The sequence below is a fragment of the Salvelinus namaycush genome, chromosome 16, assembly GCF_016432855.1.
Source record: "Salvelinus namaycush isolate Seneca chromosome 16, SaNama_1.0, whole genome shotgun sequence".
Lineage (NCBI taxonomy): Eukaryota > Metazoa > Chordata > Actinopteri > Salmoniformes > Salmonidae > Salvelinus > Salvelinus namaycush.
In genome coordinates this window covers 27,644,315-27,663,844 of record NC_052322.1, presented here as the reverse complement: position 1 = coordinate 27,663,844, position 19,530 = coordinate 27,644,315, and the positions used below count along the sequence as shown (strand labels likewise).

The following is a 19,530-nucleotide window of genomic DNA, read 5'->3' as shown; positions in this document are numbered from 1 at the left end:
TTTGTCCTCTCCCTTCTCTCTCCCCCTTCCTCACTTCTTCCCCTCTCCCTGTCTCTCTCCTCCTTCCTTCTCCCTCCCTCTCTCCCCTTCCGTTACCTTGTACTCTGGCTGGCAGGCAGGCTCTGTGGTGTTGGAGGCCAGGGAGGTGGAGGAGGTGGAGGTGCTCTGGGCCGAATCCTTAGAGTCCTGCTCCAGGAGCTCCAGGGAGGGGCTCTCAGGGACCACGGACACCAGGGGCCCGGGGCCAACACTGCAGGCCAGGCTCTGTGGAGAGAGTGAGAAAGGTGGGAGGGGGAGAGATGGGAAGGAGAGAAGGACACAATGCATTAAACATTAGTTGGGATTAGGGTTGCAAAGTTCCAGGAACTGTCAATAAATTCCCTGGTTTTCCCGGAATCCCGGTTGGAGGATTCCTGTTTATTCCCTCCAAATCTGAGAATTCTCCAACCCTGATTTCGTGAAAACCAGGGAATCTATTGAATGTTTCCGGGAATTTTGCAACTAGCTTTATGAGAAGGTTATACAGTGGGGAGAACAAGTATTTGATACACTGCCAATTTTGCAGGTTTTCCTACTTACAAAGCATGTAGAGGTCTGTCATTTTTATCATAGGTACACTTCAACTGTGAGAGACGGAATCTAAAACAAAAATCCAGAAAATCACATTGTATGATTTTTAAGTAATTCATTTGCATTTTATTGCATGACATAAGTATTTGATCACCTACCAACCAGTAAGAATTCCGGCTCTCACAGACCTGTTAGTTTTTCTTTAAGAAGCCCTCCTGTTCTCCACTCATTACCTGTATTAACTGCACCTGTTTGAACTCGTTACCTGTATAAAAGACACCTGTCCACACACTCACAGACTCCAACCTCTCCACAATGGCCAAGACCAGAGAGCCGTGTAAGGACATCAGGGATAAAATTGTAGACCTGCACAAGGCTGGGATGGGCTACAGGACAATAGACAAGCAGCTTGGTGAGAAGGCAACAACTGTTGGCGCAATTATTAGAAAATGGAAGAAGTTCAAGATGACGGTCAATCACCTTCGGTCTGGGGCTCCATGCAAGATCTCACCTCGTAGGGCATCAATGATCATGAGGAAGGTGAGGGATCAGCCCAGAACTATACGGCAGGACCTGGTCAATGACCTGAAGAGAGCTGGGACCACAGTCTCAAAGAAAACCATTAGTAACACACTACGCCGTCATGGATTAAAATCCTGCAGCGCACGCAAGGTCCCCCTGCTCAAGCCAGCGCATGTCCAGGCCCGTCTGAAGTTTGCCAATGACCATCTGGATGATCCAGAGGAGGAATGGGAGAAGGTCATGTGGTCTGATGAGACAAAAATAGAGCTTTTTGGTCTAAACTCCACTCGCCGTGTTTGGAGGAAGAAGAATTATGAGTACAACCCCAAGAACACCATCCCAACTGTGAAGCATGGAGGTGGAAACATCATTCTTTGGGGATGCTTTTCTGCAAAGGGGACAGGACGACTGCACCGTATTGAGGGGAGGATGGATGGGGCCATGTATCGCGAGATCTTGGCCAACAACCTCCTTCCCTCAGTAAGAGCATTGAAGATGGGTCGTGGCTGGGTCTTCCAGCATGACAACGACCCGAAACAGACAGCCAGGGCAACTAAGGAGTGGCTCCGTAAGAAGCATCTCAAGGTCCTGGAGTGGCCTAGCCAGTCTCCAGACCTGAACCCAATAGATAAACTTTGGAGGGAGCTGAAAGTCCGTATTGCCCAGCGACAGCCCCGAAACCTGAAGGATCTGGAGAAGGTCTGTATGGAGGAGTGGGCCAAAATCCCTGCTGCAGTGTGTGCAAACCTGGTCAAGAACGACAGGAAATGTATGATCTCTGTAATTGCAAACAAAGGTTTCTGTACCAAATATTAAGTTCTGCTTTTCTGATGTATCAAATACTTATGTCATGCAATAAAATGCAAATTAATTACTTAAAAATCATACAATGTGATTTTCTGGATTTTAGATTCCATCTCTCACAGTTGAAGTGTACCTATGATAAAAATTACAGACCTCTACATGCTTTGTAAGCAGGAAAACCTGCAAAATCGGCAGTGTATCAAATACTTGTTCTCCCCACTGTATGTTTTGAAGTGTCTTAAAACCTATGTGTAATTACATAATTTTACCAAATACGAACAACTGCTAAATCTGTATGTATTTTTTTGTTGAATTTGGTCCCTATCCACCTGATGATCTCCGATCCACCCAATCCTAGTTCTTAGCTCCATCAGTGTGTGTTTTAGCATAGTGCTCTTGACCCAAATGGACTCCCACATCTACCCAGATAATCTAGACCATGGGTGTCAAACTCTGGCAAACTCTGGTAATTATATTTGGCCCGCGAGACAATACCAAATTACTACTAGAGCTGGCCCGCCGGTATTATACAGCGCATTCACCGCTAATACTACGAATCCCATAATGCTCTGCTGTTGTTTTCGCGCGCCAATCAGGACAGGACCCAGAAACGCCCTCTCCTCTGTGACAGTAGTCATAGTAACATAGACGCTACAACTGTCAGCGCGCTATCCCTTCCCAAAAATGGCGAAAAGAAAGGCAGAAAACAGGAGCTTTCTGGACAAGTGGGAGGCAGAATATCTGTTTACATATGTAAAAGACAAACCTGTTTGTCTTGTTTGTGGAGTCAACGTGGCTGTAAGTAAGGAGTACAACATTAGACGACACTATGAAACGAAACACCATGACAAATACAAGGACATGACTCAAAGGAGCCAGAAAGTAGAGGAGATGAAAAGAAGTTTGGTTTCACAACAGAATATGTTCAAAAAAGCCACATCACAAAGTGAGGCTGCTGTAAAGGCTAGTTATATAGTGGCAGCAGAGATCGCAAAATCAGCCCGGCCCTTTAATGAGGGAGAGTTCGTGGAAAAAGTGCATGATGAAAGTTTGTGACCTCGTATGCCCAGAGAAAAAGCAAGCATTTTCAAACGTGAGCCTGAGCAGGAACACAGTAGCTGATCGCACATGTGATCTTGCCACCAATCTGTATGACCAGCTGATGGAAAAGGGAAAAGATTTCGTTGCGTTCTCCCTCGCTGTGGATGAGAGCTGCGACGCATCTGATACTGCTCAGCTGTCAGTCTTCATCCGTGGAGTGGACTCAAATCTGTGTGTTACGGAGGAGCTATTGGGATTCAAATCAATGCATGGCACAACCACAGGAAAGGAAATCTTTGAGGAGGTTTCCAAATGTGTAACTGAAATAAAGCTGCCGTGGGATAAACTCGTTGGATTAACGACAGATGGTGCGCCAGCGATGTGCGGTAAAAAGAGTGGACTGGTGGGCATGGTTCGGGAGAAGATGCGGGAAGAGAACTGTGCAGGTGAGCTAACTGTTTACCACTGCATCATACATCAGGAATCACTGTGTGCCAAAGCCCTAAAGATGGAACATGTTATGACCACAGTAACACAGGTAGTTAACTTTATAAGAGCCAAAGGTCTGAATCACCGCCAGTTTAAATTTTTTCTAGAGGAGTGTGGTTCGGAATACGCAGACGTGCCGTATCACACAGAGGTGAGATGGCTAAGCAGAGGAAAAGTACTGAACAGATGTTTCGAGCTGCGTGAGGAAATATGTCAATTCCTGGAAACCAAAGGGAAGGATACAGCAGAGCTCCGGGAGTTTGTGTGAGCTGGCCTTTCTCTGTGACATCTCGAGCCATCTCGATGCGCTGAACCTGCAGCTTCAGGGGCGGGGGCGCATCATCACAGACATGTACGCTGCAGTGAGGGTCTTTAAAACTAAACTGTGCCTGTGGGAGAATCAGATGCTGCAAGGAAACCCTTGCCATTTTCCCTGCTGCCAAACCATAAAAGCGCAGATCTCTACCGCCGTGTTCCCATGCGCACAGTTTGCTGAAAAACTCAGTGTTCTCGCCGCTGAGTTTAGCCGGCGATTTGCCGACTTCGATGTCCAGAAATGTAGGTTTGAACTGCTTAGTAATCCCTTCGCAGTTGATGTGGAAAATGCACCAACCAACATCCAAATGGAGCTGATTGAACTCCAGTGCAACGACACGCTGAAGTCAAAGTATGATGCTGTGGGCGCCGCACAGTTTCCACGGTTCATCCCTGACACAATGCCTCAGCTCCGCACCCAAACTGCTCAGATGCTCTCCATGTTCGGCAGCACTTATCTATGCGAGCAACTTTTCTCCTCGATGAAGATGACCAAAACAACTCACAGGAGACGTCTGACTGATGAACACCTTCGCTCGATACTGAGGATTTCTTCAGCTCAGAGCCTGAGCCCAGACATTGATGAACTAGCATCCAAGAAGAGATGCCAGGTATCTGGCTTGGGCACATCAGATTAGATCAGTGTGCAATAATTAACGTTTTCTTTGTGCACTTTTTCTTGCTACAAGGCATGGGCTTGAATGGTTGATTGATTTATTATCATTTTATTTGTAAAATTATTAGCCAGTGGAAAAAGTTTATTTTGGTATTTAAATCAGAAGGCTGCAAATAGAAAAGAGGCATACGATTTTTATTTAAATTTTATTTATTTAATAAATGAATGCCATTGATGTGTTTTTTCATTTGAAATTCGATTTTGCATGTCTCCACTATTAAATTATATATTGTATGGTAATAAGCGATGCTTGTTCCATATTCAATGTTAAAGCAAAACTTGTTTGGGTCCATATTAAAAGGTTCATTTGTTCAATGTTGGCCCGCGACTTTGTTCAGGTTTTACATTTTGGCCCACTGGGTATTTGAGTTTGACACCCCTGATCTAGACCATCACCATGGAACCTACTCAGTGTTCTTTAATCCAGACCAACACCTTGGAACCTACTCAGTGTTCTTTAATCCAGACCATCACCTTGGAACCTACTCAGTGTCCTTTAATCCAGACCATCACCTTGGAACCTACTCAGTGTCCTTTAATCCAGACCAACACCATGGAACCTACTCAGTGTCCTTTAATCCAGACCAACACCTTGGAACCTACTCAGTGTCCTTTAACCCAGACCATCACCTTGGAACCTACTCAGTGTCCTTTAATCCAGACCAACACCTTGGAACCTACTCAGTGTTCTTTAATCCAGACCATCACCGTGGAACCTACTCAGTGTCCTTCTCTCTTTTTGATGTATTTAGCAATCTCACTGGTAACTGAAATAAAGCAACCTTTTTGCAGGTACTGTAGACTGACAGAGAGACACACAGGGTATGAGAGAAAGGGGAGAGAGAGACAGAGAGAGGAAGAGAGAGGTGAAGTGAAAGTGAGAGAGACAGAGAGGGGGAGAGACATAGAAAGAGGGACAGAAAGCAAAAGAGAGTGAAAGAGAGAGAGAGCACAAGAGGGAGAGCGAAAGAGACAGGGAAAGAGAGAGATAGAGCCGTTGAACATTGTCAGTCACGAAGGGCAGAGGCCAAGGCACTTTTGAAATCTCATCACATGATGGACTGCAGACAAGCATGTTTTAAATGGCTCAGGCTGCAAACAAGAGACTTCAGAAAATAAACCATGAGGATCCAATTGTACACTGACTGTCACTCCTTCCAGGCCGCAGCGTTTCACACAAAGGCAGCCCTTATGGTTGCTGTGTGTGTGTGTGTCTCCAACGGTTTGGTTTCTCCTCTGTACCTACCCTCTCATATCTGCTGTTTGAGCGTGACAAGTGTGTGTGTGTGTGTGTATGTGTGTTTGACTGTTTCAGCGTGACAAGCCATTCTTGTTGGATGGTGTGTGTTTCTACAGGTGCTGTCTCATAATTTCTCAGAGAACTGACAGAAGACACACAGAACTACATTCCTCCAGCCACATGGCATGTCTTGTCCTGTCCTACTGTGCTAGTTGTGTTAATCGTAAGGATGTTGCCATGGCTCAGAGTGATTTTTTTAATTTCACCTTCATTTAACCAGGTAGGCCAGTTGAGAACACAACTGCGACCTGGCCAAGATAAAGCAAAGCAGTGAGACAAAAAACAACACAGAGTTACACATAGGATAAACAAAAGTACACTCAACACAACAATAGAAAAATCTATATACAGTGTGAGCAAATGGAGTAAGGAGGTAAGGCAATAAATAGGCCATAGTAGCGAAGTAATTACAATTTAGCAAATTAACACTGGAGTGATAGATGTGCAGAAGATGAATGTGCAAGTAGAGATACTGGGGTGCAAAAAGAGCAAAAAAGTAAATAAAAACAATATGGGGATGAGGTAGTTGGGTGGGCTATTTACAGATGGGCTATGTACAGCTGCAGCGATCGGTAAGCTGCTCAGATAGCTGATGCTTAAAGTTAGTGAGGGAGATATAAGTCTCCAACTTCAGCGATTTTTGCAATTCGTTCCAGTCATTCGCAGCAGAGAACTGGAAGGAAAGGCAGCCAAAGTCGGTGTTGGCTTTGGGGATGACCAGTGAGATATACCTGCTGGAGCGCATGCTACGGGTGGGTGTTGCTATGGTGACCAGTGAGCTGAGATAAGGCGGAGCTTTACCTAGCAAAGACTTATAGATGACCTGGAGCCAGTAGGTTTGGCGACGAATATGTAGCGAAGGCCAGCCGACGAGAGCATACAGGCCGCAGTGGTGGGTGGTATATGGGGCTTTGGTGACAAAACGGATGGCACTGTGATAGCAAACTGGATGTAGTCTGAGTAGAGTGTTGGAGGCTATTTCGTAAATGAAATCGCCAAAGTCAAGGATCGGTAGGATAGTCAGTTTTACGAGGGTATGTTTGGCAGCGTGAGTGAAGGAGGCTTTGTTGCGAAATAGGAAGCCGATTACAGAGTTCATTTTGGATTGGAGATGCTTAATATGAGTCTGGAAGGAGTTTACAGTCTAGCCAGAAACCTAGGTATTTGTAGTTGTCCACATATTCTAAGTCAGAACCGTCCAGAGTAGTGATGCTAGTCGGGCGCGTGCGGGCAGCGATCGGTTGAAGAGCATGTATTTAGTTTTACTAGCGTTTAAGAGCAGTTGGAGGCCTGTTGTATGGCATTGAAGCTCGTTTGGAGGTTTGTTAACACAGTGTCCAACGAAGGGCCAGATGTATACAGAATGGTGTCGTCTGCGTAGAGGTGGATCAAGGAATCACCCGCGGAAAGAGCGACATCATTGATATATACAGAGAAAAGATTCAGCCCGAGGATTGAACCCTGTGGTACCCCCATAGAGACTGCCAGAGGTCCGGACAACAGGCCCTCCGATTTGACACACTGAACTGAACTCTATCTGAGAAGTATAGTATGACTACCTAGTCATGTAATCACGGACAGGATTGACAGAATATCTTTTTTAATATCAAATCATGTCTAAGGTACTGTTAGAACAGAGTAATTCACTTCTGTGGGGGTGTCAAATTTGAATGAAAAAATATGTAAAATCAAATATGACTCAGAGGTGGATTTGTTTTTCTTTGTGAGAACATAAAACAGAGCTGAATATTTTGACAGACTAGATGGGAGCCCTGGGCTGTATAGTGTCTGTTCATTACGTTGCTGCATATTCAGTCTACTCTGAATGGCGTGTGTCCACATGTAGTGTGTGTTCTCACCAGAGGACTGCTGTGGTGCTCCAGCTTGTTCTGGCGTCCTCCCCTTCTCTGCTCGCGGCTGCGTGGTTTGCTGTGAGGGGCCAGCAGACCGGCCTGGAAGATGGTCCTGGGAGAGGGTCTCTGTCTCAGACCCGAGCCAGACTCCGAGCCCCCCACTCCTACTACCTTGGCCTTCTGCTGTAGAGAAGACACAGCACTGCTAAACAATGGTTGACCAACTCCCTGCCCAATCTGGCTGACCTTTGGACCATCATAAGAAGGTTCATGTCCATTCCTGTATCCTAATTCTACAGCGCACAGTGTCTGGCTACGAGACAACATCATCACCATTCAGGTTTTGTTGATGAGATGGGGTTCAACACAGACTAACAGCAGGGCTCACTGGTTCTCCTGTTAGGATCATCACTTTGAGCACTATGCATTTGTGCAGGTAGTATTCTCCTGGCATTCGGCAAACCCAGATTCGTCTGTCGGACTGCCAGATGGTGAAGAGTGATTCATCACTCCAGTGTTTCCACTGCTCCAGAGACCAATGGCAGCGAGCTTTACACCACTTCAGCCGACACTTGGCATTGCGCATGGTGATCTTAGTCTTGTGTGCGTGCGGCTGCTCGGCCATGGAAACCCATTTCATGAACTTGTACTGACGTTGTTTCCAGAGGCAGAACCGAGGAGAGATTATTTTTACGTGCTACGCCCGTTCTGTCAGCTTTTGTGGCCTACCACTTCGCGGCTGAGCCGTTGTTGCTCCTAGACATTTCCACATCACAATAACAGCAATTACCAGGGCAGCTTTAGAAGGGCAAAAATTTCACGAACTGACTTGTTGGAAAGGTGCCACGTTAAAAGTCACTGAGCTCTTCAGTAAGGCCATTCTACTGCCAATGTTTGCTCGATTTTATACACCTGTCAGCAACGGGTGTGGTTGAAATAGCCAAATCTACTAATTTGAAGGGGTGTCCACAACAGTCCACCACAGGAGGTTGCTGAGGGGAGGACGGCTCATGATAATGGAGCAATTGGAATGGCATCAAACACCTGGAAACCATGTGTTTGATGTATTTTATACCAATCCACATATTCCGCTCCAGTCATTACCATGAGCCCATCCTCCCCAATTAAGGTGCCACCAACCTCATGTGGTGTCCACATACTTCTGTACATATAGTGTACCTTGAGAAGCAACTGCTCTCTATGTATCCCCTCTTGATCCCGCATTATTTTGTCTTTTACGTAGCAGGCGTAAAAGAAACACAAACCAGACAAGTAGATTATGGTTGGATTGGATTATGGTCATTGTAGTTCAGTATCACGTATTCTGCGCTAAACTATGTAGAACATTGGCCTGTTGGAAACTACAACCCCCTACAGTTTGGTCATGATCGGATTTATTTCTAGAGAAACTGCAGCACGATGTGCAGAGTCTGGTGGAGTAGAGTGTTGGGCAGTGTGTGTGTGTGTATATATATATATATATATATATATATATATGTGTGTGTGTATATATGTGTGTCTGTGCGTGTGTGTGTGTGTGTGTGTATCTAAGTATGAGTATGTATCTACATGTGTGTATCTATGTATGAGTAAACTGTCCGCGCGCATGTCTGTGTATGTGGGTCTATGTAGTGTGAATACTCACCTCACTATAGGAGGAGTCCCAGCTGCACTCCTCCTCCTCAGAGGACCTCTTCCTGGTTCTCTTCCTGCTCCCAGACAACTGGTTAACATCTGAGTCTGGAGAGAGAGGGTAGGAGAGAGAGCAAGAGAGAGAGAGTGTGTGAGAGAGAGAGAGAGAGAGAGGGAGAAAGAGAGAGATGGAGAGACATGGGGGACTGAGTAAAAATGGTGACTTATGAAAACACAGGGTTCAGAGAGTGTGTGAGAAGTTTAGGCTTGAGAGGTGAGAGGAAGCTGCTACTTAATGCGGTAGTCAAGTGTAAGGTGAGAATTTGGTCAAATGAATCAAATGTATTTATAAAGCCCTTTATACATCAGCAGATGTTACAAAGTGCTTACAATTGAAGTCGGAAGTTTACATACACCGTAGCCAAATATATTTAAACTCAGTTTTACACAATTCCTGACATGTAATCCTAGTAAAAATTCCCTGTCTTAGGTCAGTTAGGATCACCACTTTATTTTAAGAATGTGAAATGTCAGAATAATAGTAGAGAGAATGATTTATTTCAGCTTTTATTTCTTTCATCACATTCCCATTGGGTCAGAAGTTTACATACACTCAATTAGTATTTGGTAGCATTGCCTTTAAATTGTTTAAATTGGGTCAAACATTTCAGGTAGCCTTCCACAAGCTTCCCACAATAGGTTGGGTGAATTTTGGCCCATTCCTCCAGACAGAGCTGGTGTAACTGAGTCAGGTTTGTAGGCCTCCTCGCTCGCACACGCTTTTTCAGTTCTGCCCACAAATTTGCTATAGGATTGAGGTCAGGGCTTTGTGATGGCCACTCCAATACCTTGACTTTGTTGTCCTTAAGCCATTTTGCCACAACTTTGGAAGTATTCTTGGGGTCATTGTCCATTTGGAAGAGATATTTGCGACCAAGCTTTAACTTCCTGACTGATGGCTTGAGATGTTGCTTCAATATATCCATATAATTTTCCTTTCTCATGATGCCATCTATTTTGTGAAGTGCACCAGTCCCTCCTGCAGCAAAGCACCCCCACAACATGATGCTGCCACCCCCGTGCTTCACAGTTGGGATGGTGTTCTTCGGCTTGCAAGCTCCCCCTTTTTCCTCCAAACATAACAATGGTCATTATGGCCAAACTGTTCTATTTTTGTTTCATCAGACCAGAGGACATTTCTCCAAAAAGTACAATCTTTGTCCAGTTGCAAACCGTAGTCTGGCTTTTTTTTAATGGCGGTTTTGGAGCAGTGGCTTCTTCCTTGCTAAGCAGCCTTTCAGGTTATGTCGATATAAGACCCGGTTTACTGTGGATATATACTTTTGTACCTGTTTACTCCAGCATCTTCACAAGGTCCTTTGCTGTTGTTCTGGGATTGATTTGCACTTTTTGCACCAAAGTACATTCATCTCTAGAAGACAGAACGCGTCTCCTTCCTGAGCGGTATGACGGCTGCGTGGTCCCATGGTGTTTATACTTGCCTTGAAACACATCCACAGGTACACCTCCAATTGACTCAAATGATGTCAATTAGCCTATTAGAAGCTTCTAAAGCCATGACATCATTTTCTGGAATTTTCCAAGCTGTTTAAAGGCACAGTCAACTTAGTGTATGTACATTTCTGACCCACTGGAATTGTGATACAGTGAATTATAAGTGAAATAATCTGTCTGTAAACAATTATTGGAAAAATTACTTGTGTCATGCACAAAGTAGATGTCCTAACCGACTTGCCAAAACTATAGTTTGTTAACAAGAAATTTGTGGAGGGGTTGAAAAACGAGTTTTAATGACTCCAACCTAAGTGTATGTAAACTTCTGACTTTAACTGTACATACTGTATGTGCCTATAGTAGAAACGACAACACGATATACAGAAAATAAGGAACTTACTTTGATTGGACATGTGTGCGTTCCTAAGTTATTATGCGTAAGGAAAACAATAAGGTAGGCAAAGCGAGCGCCAGCAAGAAAACATTCAAATTCTTGCAAGACAGAGCAAATATACTCATACTTGATTTGCACAAACATGAGTGAAGTGCGGTGGGTTCTCCTGGAAGAGAGAAGTTTATCCAGCTCAGTAAAGCCTCAAACATAAAATTGCCCGCAATGTTGAAATGGACTACTTCTGTGTGAATTAATGAGGAGGCAGGACACACCACAATTCAAACTGTTGTTAGAAAATACAACTTGTTAGAAAATAATTGGAAATTGACAAGTTGAAACAGCCTATAGATAATTAGCAGGCAGCGCGTGTTAACTGTCCTGTTGTGTAATAATCACATTTTGGAACAGTGAGTGCATTCTGACATCACGTGCATAAAACAACTCGCGCTGTTGCGACCGTTAGAGATATTTGGAACTCACATGTGAAAAGGTTCATGCGTTTGAGCCAACCATTTGCACACACTGTATATAGACTTTCTTTTTTTCTATTGTGTTATTGACTGTACGCTTGTTTATTCCATGTGTAACTCTTGTGTTGTTGTTTGTGTCGCACTGCTTTGCCTTGGCCAGGTCACAGTTGTAAATGAGAACTTGTTCTCAACTAGCTTACCTGGTTAAATAAAGGTGAAATTAAATTATTATTATTTTTATTTTTTTATCAGTTGTGTGGTGACATGGTAGGGGTGGTATACAGAAGATAGCTCTATTTGGTAAAAGACCAAGTCCATATTATGCCATGAATAGCTCAAATAAGCAAAGAGAAACCACAGTCCATCATTACTTTAAAACATGAAGGTCAGTCAATCCAGAACATTTCAAGAACTTTGAAAGTTTCTTCAAATGCAGTCGCAAAAACCATCAAGCACTATGATGAAACTGGCTCTCATGAGGACTGCCACAGGAAAGGAAGACCCAGAGTTACCTCTGCTGCAGAGGATAAGTTCATTAAAGTTACCATCCTCAGAAATTGCAGCCCAAATAAATGCTTCACAGAGTTCAAGTAACAGGCACATCTCAACATGAACTGTTCAGAGAATACTGTGTGAATCAGGCCTTCATGGTCGAATTACTGCAAAGAAACCACTACTAAAGGACACCAATAAGAAGAAGAGACTTGCTTGGGCCAAGAAACACATGTAATGGATATTAGACCGGTGGAAATCTGTCCTTTGGTCTGATGAGTCCAAATTTGAGATTTTTGGTTCCAACCGCCGTGTCTTTGTGAAATGCCGAGTAGGTGAATGGATGATCTCCGCATGTGTGGTTCCCACTGTGAAGCATGGAGGAGGAGGTGTGATGGTGTGCGGATCGTTGCTGGTGACACTGTCAGTGATTTATTTAGAGTTCAAGGCACACTTAACCAGCATGGATACCACAGCATTCGGCAGCGATACGCCATACCATCTGGTTTGCGCTTAGTGGGACTATCATTTGTTTTTCAGCAGGACAATGACCAACACACCTCCAGGCTGTGTAAGGGCTATTTGACCAAGAAGGACAGTGATGGAGTGCTGCATCAGATGACCTGGCCTCCACAAACACCAGACCTCAACCCAATTGAGATGGTTTGGATGAGTTTGACCGCAGAGTGAAGGAAAAGCAGCCAACAAGTGCTCAGCATATATGTGGGAACTCCTTCAAGACTGTTGAAAAAGCTTTCCAGGTGAAGCTGGTTGAGAGAAGTGTGCAAAGCTGTCATCAAGGCAAAGGGTGGCTACTTTGAAGAATCTCAAATATAAAATATATTTTTATTTGTTTAACACTTTTTTGGTTACTACATGATTCCCTATGTGTTATTTCCTAGTTTTGATGTCTTTACTATTATTCTACAATGTGGACAATAGTAAAAATAAAGTAAACCCTTGAATGAGTAGGTGTGTCCAAACATTTGACTGGTACTGTATATTTTTTTTATACTTCAAGGGCTCTTAAAATTCTAAATAAAATAACATAATGATCCTTGGTATGACTTTCTTAAAACAATTCCATATAGCTCAGTAGAACCCCCCCTCCCCCAGTTTAGACAGGGTTTAGACTGTAATGGGTTAATTAACCCATTTTCTACGCTAAACTATGTAGAATATTGGCCTGTCGGAAACTACAACTGCCTACTACATTACACAGTTCGGGCTTAATCTGATTTATCTCTAGAGAAACTGCAGCACTATGTGCAGAGTCTGGAGGAGTAGAGAGTTGGGCAGTGCGTGTGTGTGTGTGTGTGTGTGTGTATATGAGTGTGTGTATGTGTGTGTGTGTGTGTGTGTATCTAAGTATGAGTATGTATGTGATGTCAAGTCAATTACAGTAGTTGTTTAAAAACAGAAAAATAACATACATTTGTGTACATCACTTAGCTCTACTGTAAACCAACTAGAAAGCTTAAAATATTTTAAATGTCCCTTTCCAGTCTTGCTGCCATGCATGGTTGCTACTATCAGTGTTGTATGTGTTCCTGACCTGCAGGTGAGGCAGCGTCTCCGTTCTGCTTGGGGCTGAAGGGGGAGGGCGGCTCAGCAGCGGTCAGCGGGCTGTTCTCATTGGTCATCTCTGCGCCACTGTCGTTCTCTGATGGTCCCTCGGCTGCAGGAATGTCCCCATTCACCTCAGCCTGGGGACGACAGAAGATGTGCTATCAACTCAGTTAAAAAACAGCAAAACAGTCCAAACACACAACAGCAGCCAACTACCTATAGACCAGTCCGCTTCCATCACAAACCACCCCACCTAACAAATAGAGCCTACATAACATCACACAACAGCCAACTACCTATAGACCAGTCCGCTTCCATCACAAACAACCCCACCTAACAAATAGAGCCTACATAACATCACACAACAACAGCCAACTACCTATAGACCAGTGCGCTTCCATCACAAACCACCCCACCTAACAAATAAAGCCTACATAACATCACACAACAACATTTTTCATCAAAAAACCTCAGAGCATTCGTCAGAAAACGTCCATATTAGCAAGTCAAGCTAAGGACAGTAATTTCCTGTCTAAGTGTGCTATATGTGCTTTCACTGTTCATGATTGGTGTATGTACAGTATGTAAGAAATTATGCAGATTCAGAAATGGTGTCAGTCTCGTGGCAAGAATCAAACGTGTCTGGACTGCTAGACTTGAATGACTCAGCTGTGGTGCCTGTGTCCCACTTCAGCACTCATCTCTTCCCCTTGAATTACATCCTTTTATCTAGAGAGACTGCCAGTAAAAGAGTGATGAAAAATTTGGCATTCTCTCTCGCCGTGGCTTCAATAGCATTGTGGGTCTATAAATCACATGACCCAGCGTCCTCTGCTAATTCTTCCACTAATACAACATTAGTTTTTCTCAATCGCGTACAAGCATTTTTGGAACTATGTTGTCAATTTTCAAAACAATCCACTCTGTGTTCTTTTGCAAAACAGTAAATGTGTTTTCAAAATGAAGTTGTACTGTCAAAATTTCAAATACATTCATCAAAACAACACGACTGCCAGCAAAAAGATTAACGCAACCATTTTTATCTCGAGTCCAAGCAGACAAAACAGAAAGTTAGTCTGTGTTTAAAAAAATCCCAGGAGATCAATACATTTTCTTTGCAGTCACTAATGATGATACAAATGTCTAACCCTGTTTGAACCCCAGGAAGAGTAGGTGCTGCCTTGGCAACAGCTACTGGGGATCCTAATATCCTAATACTACTAAAAGTACAACTATGCAAAGGTGAAGAATTATGGGCAATTACTCTCCCTTTATGCATATGTTACACAACAATTTCATACACATCAAATCAAATACTATTCCTGTAAAAAATAAAACAAAAAACAAGCACATCGTGTTCAGGATTCATTCATATGTATCATCACAATCCATCAACGAAAATGTTTTGCAAATTCGGCATGCGGGCAACCAGTTAGGGAACCATGTACATGGTATGACATGTTATGACACTGATGGAATGATTTAGAATTTCGTGCAGTAGTATTTACTGATTGCCCGAAACAATGAACACAATTGCACACCTTTATCTTCTGATTAAAACAATGTGTTAATATTCTGGGAACAAAACACTTAACACTGAATGTGTATTCACTGATAACATTTGCATTTAAAGTTTTGCAAAAGGTGATCTAAGATATGTAAAGTTGAAGTCGGAAGTTTACACACACACCTTAGCCAAATAGATTTAAACTCAGTTTTTCACAATTCCTGACATTTAATCCTAGTAAACATTCCCTGTCTTAGGTCAGTTAGGATCACCACTTTATTTTAAGAATGTGATATGTCAGAATAATAGTAGAGAGAATGATTTATTTCAGCTCTTATTTCTTTCATCACATTCCCATTGGGTCAGAAGTTTACATACACTCAATTAGTATTTGGTAACATTGCCTTTAAATTGAGGTCTGGGCTTTGTGATGTCCACTCCAATACCTTGACTTTGTTGTCCTTAAGCCATTTTGCCACAACTTTGGAAGTATGCTTGGTGTCATTGTCCATTTGGAAGACCCATTTGCGACCAAGCTTTAACTTCCTGACTGACGTCTTGAGATGTTGCTTCAATATATCCACATAATTTTCCTACCTCATGATGCCATCTATTTTGATTACCTCAACTAGCCTGTACCCCTGCACACTGACTCGGTACCGGTGCCCCCTGTATATAGCCTCATTATTGTTATTCTTATTGTGTTACAAAAAGTAATAATAAAAAGTCTTATCCTACTTGGTAAATATTTTCTTCTTCTTGAACTGCACTGTTGGTTAAGGGCTTGTAAGTAAGCATTTCACGGTAAAGTCTACACTTGTTGAATTCGGCGCATGTGGCAAATAAAGTTTGATTTGATTTAAATGGGACCGCAAGACTCCAGTGCTTTGCCAAATGCCAGCTAAAGATGTGGGGCTTCTGCAGCATCAACTGCCGCATTGTTTTTTTTACCCTAACACGGAACCCAAACCGGCTGCGCGCGTGCGCCATCGTGCATAAATATATTTTGTCCCCCTACACCAAACGCGATCACGACACGCAGGTTAAAATATCAAACCAATCCAAACTCTGAATCAATTACATTATTTTGTGGACAGGTTGAAAAGCATTAAACATTTATGGCAATTTAGCTAGTTAGCTTGCACTTGCTAGCTAATTTGTCCTATTTAGCTAGCTTGCTGTTGCTAGCTAATTTGTCCAGGGATATTAACATTGAGTTGTTATTTTACCTGAAATGCACAAGGTCCTCTAATCCGACAATTAATCCACACACAAAACGGTCAACCGAATCATTTCTAGTCATCTCTCCTCCTTCCAGGCCTTTTCATCGTTGAACTTAGAACTTGGTGGTTGGCATCTAAACTTTCATAGTATTACCACGACGACGGCAAAACATTTCGTCTTTCAATCAGCCACGTGGGTATAACCAATGAGGAGATAGCACGTGGGTACCTGCTTCTATAAACCAATGAGGAGATGGGAGAGGCAAGACTTGCAGCGCGATCTACGTCAGAAATAGGAATGACTTCTATTTTAGCCCTTGGCAACGTAAATGCTCGTTGGCGCGCGCGAGCAGTGTGGGTGCAATAATTAAATAACATGGATTTCTACATTTATTTTGCAACGCTCGCGCATGCGACGCGAGCGGTGTGGTCGGCCTATAAGCCTCCTTGACTTTTCTGAGCTCAAGGGACTAAACTGAGGAGATACTCATTTTTATTTCACCTTCATTTAACCAGGTAGGCCAGTTGAGAACAAGTTCTAATTTACAACTGCAACCTGGCCAAGATAGAGCAAAGCAGTGCGACAAAAACAACACAGAGTTACACATGGCATAAACAAACGTACAGTCAATATCACAATAGAAAAGTCTATATTCAGTGTGTGCAAATGTAGTAGGATTAGGGAGGTAAGGCAATAAATAGGCCATAGTGGTGAAATAATTACAATTTAGCAATTTAACACTGGAGTGATAGATGTGCAGAAGATGAATGTGCAAGTAGAGATACTGGGGTGCAAAGGAGCAAAGAAAATAACAATATGGGGATGAGGTAGTTGGGTAGGCTATTTACAGATGGCTATGTACAGGTACAATGATCGGTAAGCTGCTCTGACAGCTGATGCTTAAAGTTAGTGAGGGACATATAAGTCTCCAGCTTCAGTGATTTTTGCAATTCGTTCCAGTCATTGGCAGCAGAGAACTGGAAGGAAAGGCGGCCAAAGGAGGAATTGGCTTTGGGGGTGACCAGTGAAATATACCTGCTGGAGCGCGTGCTACGGGTGGGTGTTGCTATGGTGACCAGTGAGCTGAGATAAGGCGGAGCTTTACCTAGCAAAGACTTATAGATGACCTGGAGCCAGTGGGCTTGGCGACGAATATGAAGCGTGGGTCAGCCAACGAGAGCATACAGGTCGCAGTGGTGGATGGTATATGGGGCTTTGGTGACAAAACGGATGGCACTGTGATAGACTACATCCAATTTGTTGAGTGGAGTGTTGGCGTCTATTTTGTAAATGACATCGCCGAAGTCAAGGATCGGTAGGATAGTCAGTTTTACGAGGGTATGTTTGGCAGCATGAGTGAAGGATGCTTTGTTGCGAAATAGGAAGCCAATTCTAGATTTCATTTTGGATTGGATATGCTTAATGTCTGGAAGGAGAGTTTACAGTCTAACCAGACACCTGGGCATTTGTAGTTGTCCACATATTCTAAGTCAGAAATGTAAGCCCTGGATGACTGTAGAATCTAAGAGTAAAAACAAACTTATCTTAAGTAAAGTTCATAGGTTAAAACAACACTCCTTTAGGGAACTGTAGCTAATAAGTATTTAGGGGAAATAGAAAGTGGTGAAGTAAGGTACTGTAAAACTTAAATTAACAGCCCAGGCGTTTATTTGCTTAAATCACTGAACTCGATAGGCACTTATTTGAGCCAGTCCTCTAACTTATTTCCTTAGTGCACACAACTTTTGCTCATTTTCATAGTTCATGTTTAATTCCAGCATTCACTTTCAGCATTTTAATCAATTTCTTCATTTCCTGCACTAATGTGTTATCATTTACACAGTGTCACGTTTGTTTTGTCTTAGTATGCCTATATTTAAAAAATATACAAAAATGTATTGAGAATAATTATTCTCCTCTTTGACAGTGCTTACTTCTGCCAATTTCTAGGGCTCTGTACTCCCGAAGTTGTTGACTGTTTTTGTGCATATCAGTTAGCTAGCAGTTCTCAGCTGTTAGGAGCCAATGGCTAGCAGTTTATTACTGGCCCAAAAAATAAGCTGATTGCAATCATTTTTCCAGTCATTACTGAATGTTACAAATAAAACATTAAACCTCGTAAACAATTAACCCACCGTTTATTTGAAACAGCCGTTTATTTGCTGAAATGTGTGCCGTTGCCAAGCTAATAAAAGGGGCAGGTGGCTATTTGAGACTTGCCGTTTAATTTAAGTTTTACAGTATGCATATGTGTGTGTGTGGGGGGGGGGGGTTACCAGTGAGAGTGATGGGATCTGCTGACTTGATTAAAGGTAAAGGAGAAGAATGTTAGTTCCAGCTGTGAAATAGATGCAGAGGTAGCTATAGGATCACACACACACACCAAAATAAAACAAGACCACAAAAAAACTATAACAACAGAGAGATACAGAGTTAAAGCATCTGTCCAACATCTTTAGGCTGAACACCGGGCTGAGACCGGAAGAGGGTGAGAGAGGTGGAACTCCCTGAGGGGGAGACAGCCAGGGAGTTGGGGGTGAGAGAGTTAAGGGCCTTCACCCCATTGGCAGGCTTCCTCCTCAGGAAGCGTAAGCCCTTGGCCTTGGGAACAATGCATGCTTGCATGGTTGTGGGATATCAGGAATCTTCCTCTGGAATGCCAGTCTGAGTCACGGTTCCCTTACCGCCATAGCTGACCTCCAGTGGCACAGTCACTTGCCAAAGCTAACACAGCCAACCTTGCACAGCAGCACAGTAGAGCTGAGCATAGTTCAATGACATACCATACACTGTGCACGCTCTCACTCTGGGAAACCAGCACTGCAATACAAACGCTATACAAAGAAATAAGCAGTTTCTCCCTCTCTCTTGACCTCTCTCTCACCCCCCCTCTCTCACAGGCAGCGAGATTCTCTCTCACACACCTCCAACCACGTGTCAGCTCAAATCACACCTCACCTAAGCCAACCTGGGCCACACAGCACAGCACAATATAACATAGTAGAGCACGACACAGTACAGCTATAGACCCCAAAGCATTCAATGCACCGTGGATAGAGGGATTATTAAGGCCACAGGGGCAAAGGTAGCGAGAGAGAACTAGAGAGGGGGAAAGAGAGAGAGAGAGAGAGACAGCAGGTCAGTGCCAGAGTTTCTC

The 19,530-nt window shown here is 43.3% G+C and overlaps 1 protein-coding gene across 1 annotated transcript in view; it reads right to left on the bottom strand.

The window, feature by feature from the left end:
* LOC120061607 (DNA (cytosine-5)-methyltransferase 3B-like) overlaps positions 1 to 18,998 on the bottom strand; it is a 56,130-nt gene extending 37,132 nt beyond the window's left edge. Inside the window, exons 1-5 of the mRNA XM_039011512.1 lie at positions 18,825 to 18,998; positions 13,629 to 13,779; positions 9,216 to 9,310; positions 7,577 to 7,753; positions 97 to 264 (exon numbers count right to left, since the gene is read on the bottom strand). Of these exons, the coding sequence (XP_038867440.1) occupies positions 97 to 264; positions 7,577 to 7,753; positions 9,216 to 9,310; positions 13,629 to 13,779; positions 18,825 to 18,998 (765 nt within the window). The remainder of the gene's footprint in view (positions 1 to 96; positions 265 to 7,576; positions 7,754 to 9,215; positions 9,311 to 13,628; positions 13,780 to 18,824) is intronic.
* Positions 18,999 to 19,530: the final 532 nt, after the last annotated feature.